Raw genomic sequence first — 16,442 nt, 5'->3', positions numbered from 1 at the left:
AGAACCAACCAACACGTTCCTTTTACCAGCAACATTTATAGTGCAAGTATGGATGAAGCAAGACCTTAGAACACTTGCAAGCTTAACTGATCCTGTTTGAAAGCATTCCTCATGTTTATAGATAGGTCACTGAAGGAATAAGGGAATTGTGAGGTCTAAAACTCTATTTCACACTAAAGGTAGTGGCAGCAAGCAGAGAAGGCTTGCTTGCCCCAGAGTGTGGTTGTGGGACAGCAACTCAGAAACAACTTAGCACAGTATTGTCAAACCTGTCTCTTCTAAAGACATGGGGCATAATTTAGAATGCAATATGAAATAAAATCCTCAAAATAGTTTAAGTCCACACCACGTACATGCATGGCTTCATCTACACCCACCTTACATTCAACTGCCCCTGCACTGTTGGCATCAATGCAGCTTTCTGAAGCACCACAGACCGTACTTTTTGGCCACTGAGAAATGTTTGTGAGTACTCATTGTGTACAGCATCACTAAAAACCATTGGCAAAGCCAGTGAGATCTAAAGGTTAGACCTATTGGCTTTTCTAGCACTTGTTCTATTAATGTTCATGAAGGAGTAATCTTTTAACTTACTTTGAAGCAAACATCTTCCATGCTTTTCCCACAATGGTGTCCAAAGGCTTCAACAAGAACTGGCTGTTACTAACCAATGTAGCTGATCTCTCATATTTGTTGAAAGCTCGTGGGGTTTTCCAAACGCTAAAGGCATCATCAGGTGTTAACCAAGGAGTGTACAACGCCGGATCTTTAAATCCTTCTGTGTTTGGAAAACAAATACAAACATTAAATACAAAGGCTTTATAAAAATACATTGGTAGTCAACAACTAAATTGATTTCTGGTGTTCGTGCTAAATTGGGTATTTCCAATTGTGCTCAGCTCCTACCATATTTTTGTGCCCCACTTACAGTTTCTGACAATAACAGAAGAATAACTGGCACAAGTGGTTTTTACTCCTATTCATTCTGCCCCAAATTCTGATGATTCTTGTATGTGCTTTTAGCTGGTGCTAAAATGTAGTGCAAAATTTCAAAAAGTCTGCACTGTTTGCTCTCACATCTCACTGGATAACATTTAAAAAATAGCCACACAAGCAGCTTTGTGCCTGTTTTTACCACTATGACTATTCTAAATGCAACCTTGGTAGGAATATGTCTGAGTGGTCGCTGGTTAACCTAGACAGCACAGTAAAAAGCATTTATCTTAGCCTTTTACGCAGGTTACTTCTTTCTATAGTTTTTTTTTTTTAACTTTATTTATCAGGTTTTACAGGTTGCATCTCCAGCACAGTAAATCCAACAAGGTACAATCATACATTATAAGTGCTCTTGCCATTAAAAATCATCACAGCAATATTATCAAACAGTCAGTTGCATAATAGTTATGAGGATAATATGGTCCCCAACAGTCTACTTCTTTCTATAGTTACCAAAGTGATCATTTGGACTGTAGTCCTTTTGTTTACATCAAAGATATTTATAGATAGTTAATACTCGAAGCGCTAAACGTTTTCAGCATGTATAAACTACAAAGAATGTTGACTGAACCAGCTAAATCCAAGACGTACAGATTTGGCACAATATTTGGCTTTTTTTTTTTGTAATATAATTTTTATTGCACTGAGAGCACAGAATTACAGGTCACTTAAACTATAGCATAAGCATGTGCATCATCCTACCCCCAGCCCATTACACATTTTATGACCTTGGGCATCAGTGAGATTCGCATATACATCTCTCATACTCTGGGCCAGTAAAAATGGCAATGCAATCAATGACAGTGGTTTGAACTAAAACCCCCCGGAAGTCCTCCCCCCTTCCAACACCCATTAACTGTTCCAACTATATTCTCTCCCCGCCTTCCCCCCTCGCCCCCCTCCTCCCTTCAACATTCCCTTCCCCCTCCCCCCCTAGACGTGTCGTGATGCAGCCCCCATCGGGTTGCGAAAGGGATGACTGCCGTACTCCTGTCTCGCTATTGGGTCCGTGGATATTATGTGGTAAGAGGTGTCTCCATGCCCAGTATGGGGTATCTACGTGTAATCAATTAGTGCTAGACAACATACTTCCATCTTGGCCTTCTATGTCGTGTGCATCCCAGGGCTATGTGCAGGGGGCCCTCCATCCCCGTCTTCGGGTAGTGTGAGTTCCATATCCAATCTCTCCCAAGCCCTTGCCCTCTCTATTGCCAGTTCAATTCCTGTTCTATGCGCCATTTGTAGCCATTTGCAGTCTGACCTCCCCCTCGCAACGGGCCCACTTACTAAATTCCTGTTTCCATTTATCTATAGTGGGGCCTTTGTTCGCCTTCCACTGAGAGGTTATGGTTCGCTTAGCTAAGAGGAATCCCAGATCAATAAATTTACTAGTGATTTTGTTTTTTGAGGTGTGGGGAAACCAGTGGAGGATACAGTGCGCCATAGTGGGTTGTATGTCCCTCTCAGTAACCTCCCTCAACAGTGCTGATACCCCTTGCCAATAAGAATCTAGCGCCGGACATGCCCACATCATGTGTTTAAAGTCGGCGTCCCCCTGCGCACATCTTGGACAGGCCGCAGACTGGGTTGGAAAGAATTTATGTAAACGGGCTGGTGTCGGGTATCCCCTATGTAGGATGTGAAAATGCACCAGCTGGAACCTCGCATTACGCATGCTCTTCCAGGCTCTCTCCACTATCCTATCCCATGCCGGATCTGGTATCTCCATTCCTATGTCCGCCTCTCATTTCGCCTTCAATGTTACCATTGGTGATAGAGCTTCGCGGGTCATGCGCCTATACAAGTGGAGAAGCGTGGCTCAGTGGTTAGAGGCGGCAGACCCGGAAGCTGAGATCGGCCGTGGACCAGGGTTCGATTCCCCGCCTCGGCGGGTCTCGGGCTCAAAATTCCACGGACTCGACAATTCTCGCTCCGGTGCCTACTCGACTCACGGGGTCACACTCTGCGACTCTGGGCAATAGCTTGCTTAATCTCCACTACGGCCCCTCGCGGCGGGATGCCTGGCTTTCACCTTGTGGATACCCTGCCGGGGTATCTCACAGGGGAATACCAGGACGGGTTCCCTAAGCAAGCGCCTTGATACCTTCGGGTGATACGTGCGCTATATAAGTTGCAATACATTTACATTTACAAACATGAGACCGCCTTGATTTTGCCCGCAGCAACCACAACGTATTGGCAGCCCATAGAGGTAGGCGGTTCTGTCAGGCCCGATTTCCAGTGTTTACGAATCGCTGTCGTGAGCGCGGCATGAACCAGGAAGTCCCCCCACGGGCAGTTCAAAGCGGTCCCTGAGGACATCAAATGGCAGCAGATTGCCGTCCTCGTACAAGTCTCCCATAGTCACTAAGCCCTGTTGTTCCCAGTCCTCTAGTCTCCGCCAGTTTCCTCCGTGCGGTAGTGCCCTGCACAGTTTTAATGGGATATCAGGCTCATAAGGGATTGCTATACCCCCTCGTCGTAGGTATCTGTGCCAACATTTACGCGCTGTGGCAAACTCCTAAGTGAGTTGCATATCTCCAAGCGGGAGTCGCAGCACAATACGAGACAGCACCATCAGTGGGCCCAACAGTTCTCCCATTTCTCCCTCTTCCCTAGTGGCCCTCGCCACCCATTGTGTAAGCCATTGAAGTTGGGCAGCTAGGTAGTACGTCTCAAAATCTGGGACCGCTAGTCCCCCCTCTGCTCAGGGTCTCATGAGGGTCCCGAGCGCCACCCTGCGCCTGCCGGAACCCCACAAAAAGGAGCTGATCGGCCGGAATCCAGATCGGGAGAGTCCCAAAGAAGTAGAGCAGGCGCGGTAGGGTCACCATTTTGAGAAGTGCCACACGCCCCGCCACAGACAAAGGGAGCGTGCTCCAAAACTCAAAATTAGCTTTGGCACCCCTAATCGCCCTCCCCACATTTCCGTCCAGGATATCTCCTCTTTCGTGGTAAATCACTGTACCCAAATAGGGAAGACGTCTCTCCTCCCAGGTCACCCCCTCTGTAGACTGCGGGCATCTTCTACCTCCACGTGTCGGAAATAGGCATGACTTTGTCCAATTGACTTTCAACCCTGCTACCACACTCAGCTCTCAGCAGCGCTTTTGCTCCCCGCAGGGCTTCCCCCGTATCTGCCAAGAATTAATAGGTTGTCAGCATAAAGTGCGATATGGTGGATCTGCCCATACAAGTCCAAACCCTGATATGCGTGTCTCAAACGAGCATGCGCCGCAAGAGGCTCCACCGCTATAGCGAACAACAGCGGGGAAAGGGAACAACCCTGCCGTGTGACCCGTCCCGCCCTACACGCCTCGGAGATCACCCTTCCCGTCCTCACCCTGGCTGTGGCATCTTTGTACAATAAAGCCGTCCATCTCACAGATTCCGGCCCCAGCCCCATCCGACTCATGACATGGAAGAGGTACCCCCATTCTAAACTATCGAAAGCTTTTTCGATGTCCACAGCAAACACCGCTGCGGTATCTACCTCGTAAGTATCTGCTTCTAAAACATGCAGGAGCCGTCGTATATTAAGCGCTGTGTTGCGGGCAGAGATGAATCCAGATTGATCAGCATGGATCAGCGCGGACATGTGGGGTAGCAGCCGAGTCGCTAAGATTTTGCTCAGAATTTTGTAATCCAGATTTAACATGGATAACGGGCGATACGCCGTTCTATCCCGAGGCAGCTTGCCCGGCTTCAACAGCGGGATAATGATTGCCTCCCTGGTGGATTCCGGCAACCTACCCAACCGTTTGGCCTCGTTATAGAGCCACATCAGACGAGGTGCCAGAAGATCAATATAAGTGAGATAGAATTCCTTTCCAACCGATCGCAAACTGTCTCCTTAGGCCCCTTTCTTTCAGGCGAAAGACCCATCACCTCAGGTGTGCCCCAGGGATCAATACTGAGCCCTCTCCTCTTCAATATATACATGGCTCCCCTTCTTACGCTGATTGAATCCCATGGGATCCTCGTGACTTCCTATGCTGACGACACTCAGCTCGTCGTCACCATTGACAAAAGACACCCTGACGCTGCTCTCGGATTTCAAAATTGCCTCTCCCAAGTTTTTTCCTGGCTTAACCTCAACCATCTTAAATGTAACAGTGCCAAAACTGAAATAATACCCCTAGGCAAAGACATCCTCTTTTCCCCTAAAGACTGGTGGCCTCAGAACTCCGAAGCACCCCCGTGTGCGGTCACCTCAGCCCGCAATCTTGGAGTCCAATTTGACTCGTCCCTTAGCTTCGACGAGCACGTACGCATTATTGCTGGGCGCTGCTTCAGCCTGATTAGGCAGCTAAAGAAATGTTTTGACTTTCTGCCCATCTCAGCCAGGAAATCAGTCGCGGTGGCCCTCATTCTCTCCCGGCTGGATTATTGCAATGGCCTCCTAGCAGGCATAAAGAAATCTTCCCTTAAGAAATTGCAAAGTGTGCAACATGCAGCGGCCAGGCTAGTTCTAAAGCTCCCCCGCAGGTCCTCGGCCTCTGCAGCTCTTAACACTCTCCACTGGCTGCCCCTCCATAAGAGAATTCTTTTTAAGCTCCTTGTCACTGTGTTCAAATCCACCAGGCACACCGGCCCATCTTACCTGATCAAGCGCTTTCCGCGCTATATTCCAACGCGTTGTCTGAGGTCTTCAGGAGCCAATTTAATTTCTGTACCCAAAATTAAACTGAAAACTAAAGGTGGGAAAACTTTTGCTTTTTTGGCTGCCAAGGCATGGAATTGTCTTCCCTCCTACCTTAGGCATGCCCCTTCAGAAAGCCTCTTTAGGAAACTCCTGAAGACCTGGATCTTCGCTCAATCTGACTCATCGGTCCTCGCAGCTATCTGATCCTGCTCTCTAACGCTGGTTCTCTGTGTGCTCAGCGCCAAGATGCTCCTTCCGGAGCGATAGCCGCGCTATACAAATTTTAATAAATATCAAATATCAAATTCCACCGGAAAACCGCCAGAACCCGGCGTTTTGTTCCATGCCATACTTTTAATTGCTACTCGCACTTCCCTCACTTCGATGTTCCTTCCCAGTTGTTTCGCATCCTCATCCCCCAACTCTGGCAAATCCAAACCCCTTGTAAAGTTCTGTAATTCTTCCTCTGATGGAAGCACCCTACTACGGTAAAGCTCTGTATAGTAATCGAAAAACAGCTCATTTATCCCCTGCTGCTCAAAGCGGGCCACTCCTGCTTGGTCCCGTAATTCAAGTATAACAGAACCGCGCCGAGCCGGATTAGCCAACCAGGCCAGAAGGGCTCCTGACCTGGCCCGCTCCGCGTGCGCTCTTGTGAGATAAGCTTTGTAGTCAAAGCACCGTAGGCGCTCCACAGTTGCCGCTACTGCTTCCCTAGCTGCCAATAATTCCTCCTGCTTTTCTGGCCGTTTGGGGCGCTCTATTTCCAGGGCACGCAATCGCTCATCATCCCGTTTGATGTCTTGCAGTAACGTTTTCCGGATGCCGCTAAGATACAACTCCCGCGCACCACTGTTTTATAGGCATCCCATTCAGTGATCACCAATCCCGCAGACCCTGCATTAAACTGAAAATAGTCTTCGATGGTCTTGGCTATAGTGGCTCGGAATACTTGGTCCTCAAGTGCTTCGGGGCGCAGTCTCCAGGTAGGGTTTCTGGGGCGCGGCCGTGACCACTTCAACTGGGCTATCAGTGGGTTATGGTCAGAAATAGTGCGAGTGAGATATTCGCTATAGCTAATTTCCCCATGTACCTCAGGAGAACATAAAAATGCTTTCAGGCGAACATGCAATTCGTGGAGGGCGGAAAAAAAGGAGTAGTCCCTATCTAAAGAGTGTTGAACCCTCCATGTGTCGACCAGTCCCAAGTCTTCTGCCAGGTAGAGCGCGCCACCGCTAGTTTTCCCGCCGGTGCATTCGGTAAGGGTGGGTGTGAGCGGTCTAAATCAATGTCTGTGACACAATTAAAATCACCCCCAAATAGTAAAGGCCCTACTAAGACTGATGCTAATTTGTGTGACAGTAATGAGTAGAAGACCGATTGGTCTACATTAGGTGCATATATACATCCCAGAGTTAAATCTCGTCTATCCAGCTTCCCCTGGAGCACCACGTATCTGCCCTCTGGGTCTATCAATTGTGAGGTGCACAGGAAGGGGACCCCAGCTCTTATCCAAATTAAGACCCCTCTCGCGTATGCAGAGTAAGTAGTGTAGTAAACTTGACCCCTCCAGAGGCGTTGGAGCACCATACCTTCCTTTGCAGTGAGGTGGGTCTCCTGGAGAAAGGCAATTTGTACCCCTCTGCGTGTCAAGAAGGAGTGTATCTTGTGTCGCCAATGCATAGTATGCATCCCCCTTACATTCCATGTGAGACATGCGTAACCTAATGCGGGTCCCATTGCTGAAATTGCTTTAGCTCAAGTTCCATCTCAGCAAGCCCCCCGACATGCCCAGGCCCCCTGACCCCAACCTCACAAATAAAACAATTCAAACCTCCCCAACTCCCCCTCCCCAGGACAGGCATCCAACGTGGCATCCCCATCCAAACAAAAGAAAGGCACATAGAAAGTCCAATCAGTTCAGGCTGCCTGGAACTCCGATCCAAGGATCCCCGAGGTCACCCCAGTTCCCACCCCACTCAATTGTGAACATTTCCCTACTCCGGTACCCCCCCATCCTTTCCACTGCGCTCTCGGACATCCCAGCCTCCCACCAGGCATCAAATCCCAAGGCCCAGCAGTCCACCCCAATACCTCACAAAGCCAGTTCGTACACGCAACTGTTCAGTCAGCCAAACACTTCATCCGCTGTTTGTGGAGTGACTCCTGGCAAGTCCGTTTTCGAAAGCCCATGGGCGCTGCTGGAGCTGGGGCTCTGTTCTCCACTACCTGCATTCTCCGACCTGTTTCTGGTTGGGCTAAGAGCTCCCTGGCTGATGGCCGCCACCGCCTTTACCGCCTTGTCGCGTTCTTGTCGCCAATCTGCGGGGGAATTTGGGCGTTGCCTTGGCATTGTGGTAGGGGAACGGTGTCGCGGTGGGGTCGCAACTGGTGTACGCTCACCCGTCTCCCCTGAGCTTCCAGCCAATCCCAGGTTGCTTGAGGCGTAAGGAAGAAGTGCGTTTTCCCATCAGCAGTGATCCGCAGTCGAGCCGGGAATAGCATTGCGTAAGGAAGATGCAAAGCCCTCAATTTCCTCTTCACCGCCATAAAGGATGCTCTTTGGCGCTGCACGTCCCTGGTGTAATCCGGGAAAATCATTATTTTGCTGTTGCCAATTCTTAAATTCTGCACCTCCCTGGCTTTCTGGAGGATGAAGTCTCAGTCCCGGTCGTGCAAGAGTTTCACCACCATCGGGAGCGGCTGGGCCCCTGGTTTTGGAGGCCGCGCCGGAACCCTATGCGCCTGCTCCAGCGCGAAGAAGGAGAGACCCTCAGGCTCCACCTCTGCTCTTAACCATGTCTCCAGGAATTGCACAGCGTCTGACCTTTCCTCCTGTTCCGGAATTCCCACTATGCGGAGATTATTACGTCTAGAGCGTCCTTCGCTATCCTCTGCTCGCACCTCCAGCACTCGGACTCTCTGCACCACCTCATTGAGCTGCGTTCGCAGGATATCAACCGTGTCCGGAATGTCTTTTATGTTCTGCTCATGAGACGCCACACGTTCCTTGAGTTTCCGGTGGTCATCTTTCAGGAGGGAAAGGTCAGATCCAATGGAGTCAATCCGTTTCTCCAAGGTCTCCATGGAGGCCATGATGGCCTGCATGATGTCGCCCAAGGAAGGGTCCCGCAGCTGCGTGGAATCTCTACTCCCCGACGCCAATTCCTCATCCTCCATGGCGTGGCCTGGGTCATCCAGTCGCAAGGCTTCAAACCCTTTCTTTCTGGACACCCTGCCCATTGTAGGTGGCTCAGTGAATGTCCAGGCCTTCAACACCTCCCCACTCGTCACGTCGCTGGGCCCTTGTGTCCACGAACAATGTTATAGTACCTCCCTGTCAGAGGGTCTCGAGCAGTGGTCAACCCCTGCAGCGTCGCAGCCTCCCCCCGATAGTAAGCTCCCTGTGACTGGCGAACCGTGGGATCCGTGCTCCGCACCTTTTCGTTGCGCACTTGTGCCCAACCCCTGTCCCTCAGGGAGCCCGGACGGGGGGCCCCGTGCCGAAAGGTAGGCTTAGTCGTTCAGGAACCCAAGACTCCCCAGCCAGGCAGGTATCCTCCTACTCCCAGCACCATTAATCGCCTCTCCCTTCCTCAACTTCAGGGGGCATCTGTGTGGGTTCACAGTGGGCTAGTTCCTGTGTTCTCTTTTGCGTGCCCCAAGCAGGGCCCTTTGGCAAGCTTACTGTCAGCAGCGATCTGCCAGCATCAGCGACCTCCTTCCTCCCTCCTCAGCAGGCTGTGCACCCCTGCCGCCGCAGATCCACAGAGCAATCTCCCCTTCACACAATCGCGCTATCTCCTAGTCTCAGACGCGCTATGCCTCGAGGTATTTCACGGGCGCCGCCATCTTAGGGTCAGACACTCCACTTCCTAGTCTCTCGCCAGGGCTCGCCTGCTAATATTGCCAGCCCCCACACTCCGCTGCTGTATGTGGGCAACTGTCCTGCTCCTACCGCTCGTGGCACCGGTCCACAGACTACGTCCCTGCGTCCAGGGGGATCCTCAGTCAGGCGCTCCTCTTTCGGTCTCCGGCCGCCATTTTGTGGATGAGAGGGTCGGGCTGCGCTGCGCTCGGCAAAATATGTCTTCAGGGCTCGAGGGGGCCCCGAAACCGTTCTTCTCCTCTGCCAGGTAGGGCACGATACTGTGGGGAATTCATTCGAGGGCTGGGAACCGGCATGAATGTCAGGATATGTGCGGGAGTGGGGCAGCTGCGGAGGAGCTCCGGGATCCGCTGCCGCCTACATCTGCGTCCAAGCCACGCCCCCCTTTGGCACACCTAAGTATCACCACAATACCTACTCAAAGAGATCACCACAGTGCTACTCAAAAGATGGCGCAGGTTGCTCCCTGCGCCTCCCCGTCGACCCTCCAAGATATCTTATCCTCCAGTTCCCAAGATGCCATGTGCGAGAATCCATGAGCTGGGGAGGTCCGCTAGGCAATAAAATAAGACTCGAGGTGTAGTGGGATTGTGGGGGAGGCTGCAGCTGTGCACTGGCTCGATTTAAAAGAGGCAGCAGCACAGTGGACATGGCATAGCCAAGGAGAGGCGCGCCCGCCAGGGGAGACCAGAGAATCCCTGAGTAGGTCTGTTATCTAAGTAAGATGGCAGGCAGAGTCATTCCCTTCCCAAACTCCTCACCACCTCCAGATCACGTGCAGGGACTATTTGGAGGGGCAGGCTCGATATGGTGCCCTCTGAAGCCAGGGCACCCGCCGTAAAGAAAGAAGAGAGGCTGGGTGGGTCTGGTTGGCCAAAGCTTGCATGTGGGCCAAAGTGCCCCAGGCCTGCTACGATCCAGCATCTTTGACTGTAGCGTCCTTCCTAAGGGTGAGGACCTCATATGAGGCGCCCAACTCTCTGCACCAGGGCAGACTCCTGAGGGGTCCCCAAGGTTTGGTCTGGTGCAGCTGGAAGGGAGAAGACCACTGAGATATGTGGATTGGGGGCTTCCATGATGCAGTGACCAGAGGCCCCTATAAATAGGACCAATAAATGGGCCTGGATAAAGTTTGGCCCTAGGGGAACCTAGGGGCAGTGAAACTGTAAGGAGGGCCAGTGATATGCATCCTATTCCATGCTGTTAAACATAACTAGTTGTGCATTTTGCTGTGGACCCAGGAGCGGGGCTGGTCTGGACCCTCCCCCCAGGAAGCCTCCACTTGGAGTTGCCGGGGGGCCAGGCTCAACCAATTTTTCCATGTGCACCTCTATGCCCTCTGTCAATTATAAGAAGAATGGTAACTCTTCCTTCTGTGAACTCTGCTGTGTCTCAACTTTAAAGTAAGTTTTTAAAGACGGGGTTATCTTGATTTTACCTTTCTGGAGTAGATCCACTTTCCCCCTGGCGGTAGCTGGTCCTTTCTCAGAGCTATTTTTTTTTATATCTTGGTTGACTGGTTTTTTAGTTCTTTTTTTTTTTAATTTCCCAGGGAGAGATACCCTTTGGGTATTGTTCTTGTCTCAGAAAGTTTCTGTTTCGTAGACTGTAACTTGATACGACCTGCTTGCCCTGTAATTCCACTGGTCTCCCTCCCGGCTCACTTCGCAAGTTTTCTCTTTCTACTGCCTTTTCCTGTCTGGGAATTTTCTCCACCTCAAAATAACTTTCCCCATCCTCCTCTGTCACTTTCTGTAGTTCACTCATGTGTTGCTGCAGTTCTAATTCCCTCTGCACTATTTGCACTATTTGACTGTTTTTAGTGCGCTTACCTTTACAGGCATCTATGAGACCGTTGCTTTCCTCGCTGCTTATTTCCGTATCTGCTTCATAGTCCTTGTGCCGTCTCCTGACACCTGTGAACAGCTCAGCGTTATCGTATAGGGCTCCACAAGGGGCTCCACATTGAGCTCCACAACCTTTGTCTTGCTTCCTGCCGCGTCTGCTATTCCTCCAACGAGATTGTTTAGTGCCGGTTGTGTCGTTTAATTTAACTCCGCTGTAGTTGTAGCGCGAGTGTGAGGGCGAGTGTGAATCTAATACCCGCTCCGCATCCGAGGAGGCTCTGCCACTTGCGCCCCGGAATTGAAACTTTAGTCTCCCGGAAGCTCTCGCACAGTACGTCTTTGCTTCTACGGCGGTCGCCCAAACTCCTGAACTGCGTTTCGTTTTCCCGAACACTGCACTTTCCTCTCCCTACGGAGTGCTGCTCTCGTCCACAAGGTAATTGACCATACCGTTTCTTCTTTCTCTTTCCTGCGCAAAGAAATTCTTTTTTTTAAGTTCGGGTTTTTCCAGTTTTTGATTCTTTTTACGTTTTGGTGCTGTTTTGTCTTGATTACCCCAACCCCAATTTGTCAAAGCATTGGAGGTAAGTAAAAGGGTCTTTGACCCCTTTAGAGTAACCTTTGATATTACAAAAAGAACTAATACAATGTCAGAGACTATTTATTATCCGAAATTTGATGCGTGGAAGAAGCTGTGTGTAGTGTATTGCAAGAGAGAATATGATCATAAAATGTAGGAGTATCATAACATCAACTACAGGGCCCACTCAGCCCGCTCCCATCACACCGGCGATAAACCCGGCAAGTTGCTAGTGTGGCTGATACAACGCGAAAACCGCGTAACACCAGTGACAGCGGTACAATCGCTGGCAGGCCCGATAGTGTACACACAGGCGCAGATACACGAGGCCTTTGTGACTCATTACAGTGCGCTATACAAATCCCGTCTACTGACTACATCACCCGTCATAACTGCGTACCTAGAGGATATCGTACTACCTACCCTGACGGATGATCAACGAGTGGACCTTGGGTCACCGTTGATAGCTGAGGAACTTCATGAGGCCATCTTTGCCCTCTCGAATGGCAAGGCACCGGGCCCTGATGGCCTACCAGCGGAATATTATAAAGCATGCTCTGACATCCTAATTCCAGAGCTCCTAAGGGTATATGCGGCGGCGCTAGAAGACTTGGCCTTACCCCTGACAATGAATGAGGCAACATTAGTGTCCCTTTTAAAGCCAGGTAGAGATGACACACTCCTTGGCTCATATAGACCCCTAGCACTACTAAACACTGATTATAAAATACTAGCTTCGACTCTCGCCCGGCGACTGGCAGGCCTGGTGCCTGGCTTGATACACACTGACCAGAACGGCTTTGTGCCCTCCAGATGCACCTCCCACAACATACGTAGGCTATTCCGGGTACACACGTATGCAACACAAGACTGGCCCAGGTCGGGCTGCCTCGTCCTAGACCTAGAGAAGGCGTTCGATTCGCTCGAATGGCCCTATTTACTGGCAGTGCTGCGCAGATTCGACCTCGGGGAAGATTTTATTGAACTAGTGGGATTACTATATAGACACCCGGTGGTGCGAGTCCGCATGGGCGGACTACTATCTGATGCCGTTAGAGTACAACGCGGCACCAGACAGGGCTGCCCGCTATCCCCATTACTTTTTTCACTAGCGATTGAGCCCCTTGCTGGACTATTGCGCACTGAAGGCATACGCTGGGGGATCCCGCTTGCGGATGGCATACACACGGTCTCGCTATATGCAGACGACCTCCATTTGTACGTCAAAGACCTCACCCAAATACCGCAAGGCCTTTCGGTGATCTTTAAATCCTTCTAGACCATGTCAGGCCTCAAGGTAAACTGGGCCAAGTCGGGCGCATACTCGTTCAACCCTGACATCCCAGACCCTGGAATCACGATTAATGGGGAGCGGCTGCCGTGGCACCACACCACGTTCAAATACCTAGGAGTGTACATCTACAGGATGCCACAAGACATACTAGACGGCAACCTGACACGCGCCATCACGTCCATAAGATCCCAGATCGCCTTTTGGAAATCCCTACCACTCAATGTCCCAAGCAGAGTGACACTGACAAAAATTATAGTACTCCCCAGACTCTTATATTACTTCGCCAACATACCAGTGTACATGCAAGCACACACCTTCAGAGAACTGGCCTCCATGATCAGAGACCTGATATGGAACACGGGCCGACCCAGAGTGGCCCTCCGAAAACTATATGCGCCAGTCGACGAGGGCGGCCTAGCGGTACCGAACCTCGAACTTTATTATCTGGCAGCCCAGCTACAATGGGTCACTGCTTGGCTTGCAGGAAACCACCTAGAAGACACTGCCACGGTCACGGATGTACTTTCCTCCACGCAAATACATACCTTGTTCCACCCCCTGACGCACCCAAGGAAAGCCACTCAGCTACACGCCGACGTGGCGGTACGGTGTTATGTCAGAAGCCTACGTCTCACGAAGCTGACCAAACCGTATGCCCCGGCACTCCCACTCTTAGGCACCCCCAAGTCCACCTCTATAGTCACAGAAACAGCGCTTGAACACTGGACACGCACTGGAGTAGACACTATGGCAGACCTATATGCCGATGGTGTCCTGATACCGTTTGTGACGCTGGCTACTGACACAGGTCTCCCACCAGGACAATTTTTACAGCACGCCTCCTTACTCTTAGCATACACGCAGCGGTGGGGTAACATCACTGAAGAACTACCGACGCACCAATTGATACAGAGCCTACACATCATGGGAAACGGCACACACGTGGTGCACTGGCTACATCAGGCGCTATTGTCACACACGCCACACTCGCTGCAATCACTACGTGATCACTGGGCAACTGACAGGGGGAGGGACTGGACGGATAAGGAGTGGAAAATGATCCTGTTGGGCCCCAGACACGTGCCACGAAACGCACGCTTTAAACAGATACAATTCTACATACTACATAGAGCGTACCTCTCACCCAGCACAATTAACCGCTACTTCCCGGGTGCTGCAGCCAGCTGCCCGAGATGTGCACTGGAAGAGGCGGACCTGCTACACATGCTCTGGCAGTGCCCACGGATTCAGACGTACTGGGGGGCGATACTAATGATACTGGACAAATGCACAGACATGACGATACCACACACATGGGAGGCATGTATACTAGGCCTATATCAGCGGACTTCCCTGAATAAAGCCCCCTCTCGCTTTTGGGACCTGGGCCTCCTCACGGCAAAAAGACTGCTCACGAAACACTGGAAGCGAGCTACCCCACCATTACCAGAACACTGGCACACATCCCTGGACACCTGGGCGAAGGCGGAAAGCACCACCCTCCATAACGAGGAAACGGCAGGCCTACGACAGTTCCCATTAGCGACATTATGGGACACAATGCTCAACTCCTTTCACAGGGAATACCTTCTAACACGGACCACGACTAATATCACCCACCCAGACATTGCAGACGACACGCCCCCTGCTGATATTCCGTGCTGACGGATCAGATGACGCTCCCCCCTCCGCTTCCCACACACCAGATGCTCGCCATGCTAGACACATTGTCCCCCCCCCCCAAGACATGCTCACTCCCTTAGTCACTTTTGAATGTCGCCTACGCCCCCCATATCGACACACCCACAACCAGACGCACACGGCTCACTCTAGCATCAACTGACCATACCCTGCCCTTCCCATTTTCTCCCTTATGTCCCCTGTCCCCTATCCTTCCCTCCCTCCATTAATGTTTATCTCAGAAAGTTGTATCCTTGATATGCAAACATGGTTTGAAACGTTTGTGATGGGAAAAATAGCCATGATGTATGAAGCGGAGAACTGCTGCATTGGGTGATATGCCCCGTAAACATGACAGACATCTCTGAGATGTGGTAAAGTATGTATTGTAACATTCATGTTTTAATTCTCCTGTACCTCTAATAAAGGATATTTAAACAAAAAATAAAATGTAGGAGTATCACCTTCACGGGGTAAACTAATTAATGATTTATTTTGTGAAGCCATTAAAGAGAGTAACTTCAGCTACAATTGAAAGATGGGTGAAATGTTCCATGCACCCAGCATATGTCGATTTACAGAAATTGAAGGCGCATTGAATAAGAGGTGCAATGGCAAGCAGGCCTTTTGGGAAAGTGGAAGACATTATGAGAGTGCCTGATTCGTCGCCTGCTTCTGTGTTTGCTAAACATTATTGCTAGCCAATCAGGAACCAGGCAAATGTTGTGTGGAAGGGCTATCAAAAATCATAATGATAGCCTCCGGTATTGTATTGAAACAGCGATTCTCCAAATAAAGTGCCTAGAGAATCTGAATTGTATTAAAGATACAGAGGCTAGTATTATCCTGCCCTCCCCTCCCTGGTTTATGGGAGTGATATAAGTTAATGCGTTGATAAACAAATAAAAATGAACAGGGAGAAATTCATAAGAATAACCTTGGCTATTTTATATTTGGAATGAGTATTTAATACGTTGTTTCTGATTCCAGAAAACAATCAATAAGTCATTGGACGGTGGATGAGATCTAGTGCAGGAAGAAAGAAGTGAATAAGAAGAGAGTATGTCCAGACAAAAAAAAAAAGGAACAAGTTTCGAATTTTAAAGAAGATGATTCTGTGAATGGCCTATTTACATGTGGAGGAAGGTTCCCTTCTGGATTGTCAATGTTTTATGATTTAGTATGTTTTCAAAAGTGCTGCATTGGACTGGCATTAAAAGATTAATGCATAATGCGAGCCTCTGTGTCTTTATTGAAATTCAGATTCCGTAGGAACTTTATTTGAAGAATTGCTATTCTCAGTCAGATGGTGTAGATGGAAAGGCACCGGGAGTCAAGATGCAGGACCAAGAAGCATGCAGAACTAGGCTTTCTTGTGTGTGCTTTAACGGCGGTGAGCTATTTGTCTCTATGTAGCTGTCGATGTTGTAGGCTTTTCCCAAATAGCTAATACAGGCTCAGTCGTGGAGTAATTAAAAGGAAAAGGGGGCTCGGATTAGTGAGAGGTAAAG

At 50.0% G+C, this 16,442-nt stretch overlaps 1 protein-coding gene across 4 annotated transcripts in view; it reads right to left on the bottom strand.

Annotated features, from left to right (window-relative positions):
- The window catches only part of TUBD1 (tubulin delta 1), a 297,439-nt gene that overhangs the window by 10,203 nt on the left and 270,794 nt on the right, over positions 1 to 16,442 (bottom strand). For all 4 annotated transcript variants that reach the window (XR_013608610.1, XM_078679828.1, XM_078679825.1 and 1 more), the window contains one exon: positions 595 to 778. Coding sequence is in view for 3 of the 4 variants with exons in the window: in XM_078679828.1 (XP_078535954.1) it covers positions 595 to 778 (184 nt within the window). In the remaining variant the exon portion in view is untranslated. The remainder of the gene's footprint in view (positions 1 to 594; positions 779 to 16,442) is intronic.

The sequence above is a fragment of the Lissotriton helveticus genome, chromosome 3_1 (assembly GCF_964261635.1).
Source record: "Lissotriton helveticus chromosome 3_1, aLisHel1.1, whole genome shotgun sequence".
Lineage (NCBI taxonomy): Eukaryota > Metazoa > Chordata > Amphibia > Caudata > Salamandridae > Lissotriton > Lissotriton helveticus.
The sequence above is the reverse complement of the archived record's forward strand: the minus strand, read 5'-3'. Positions and strand labels throughout refer to the sequence as shown.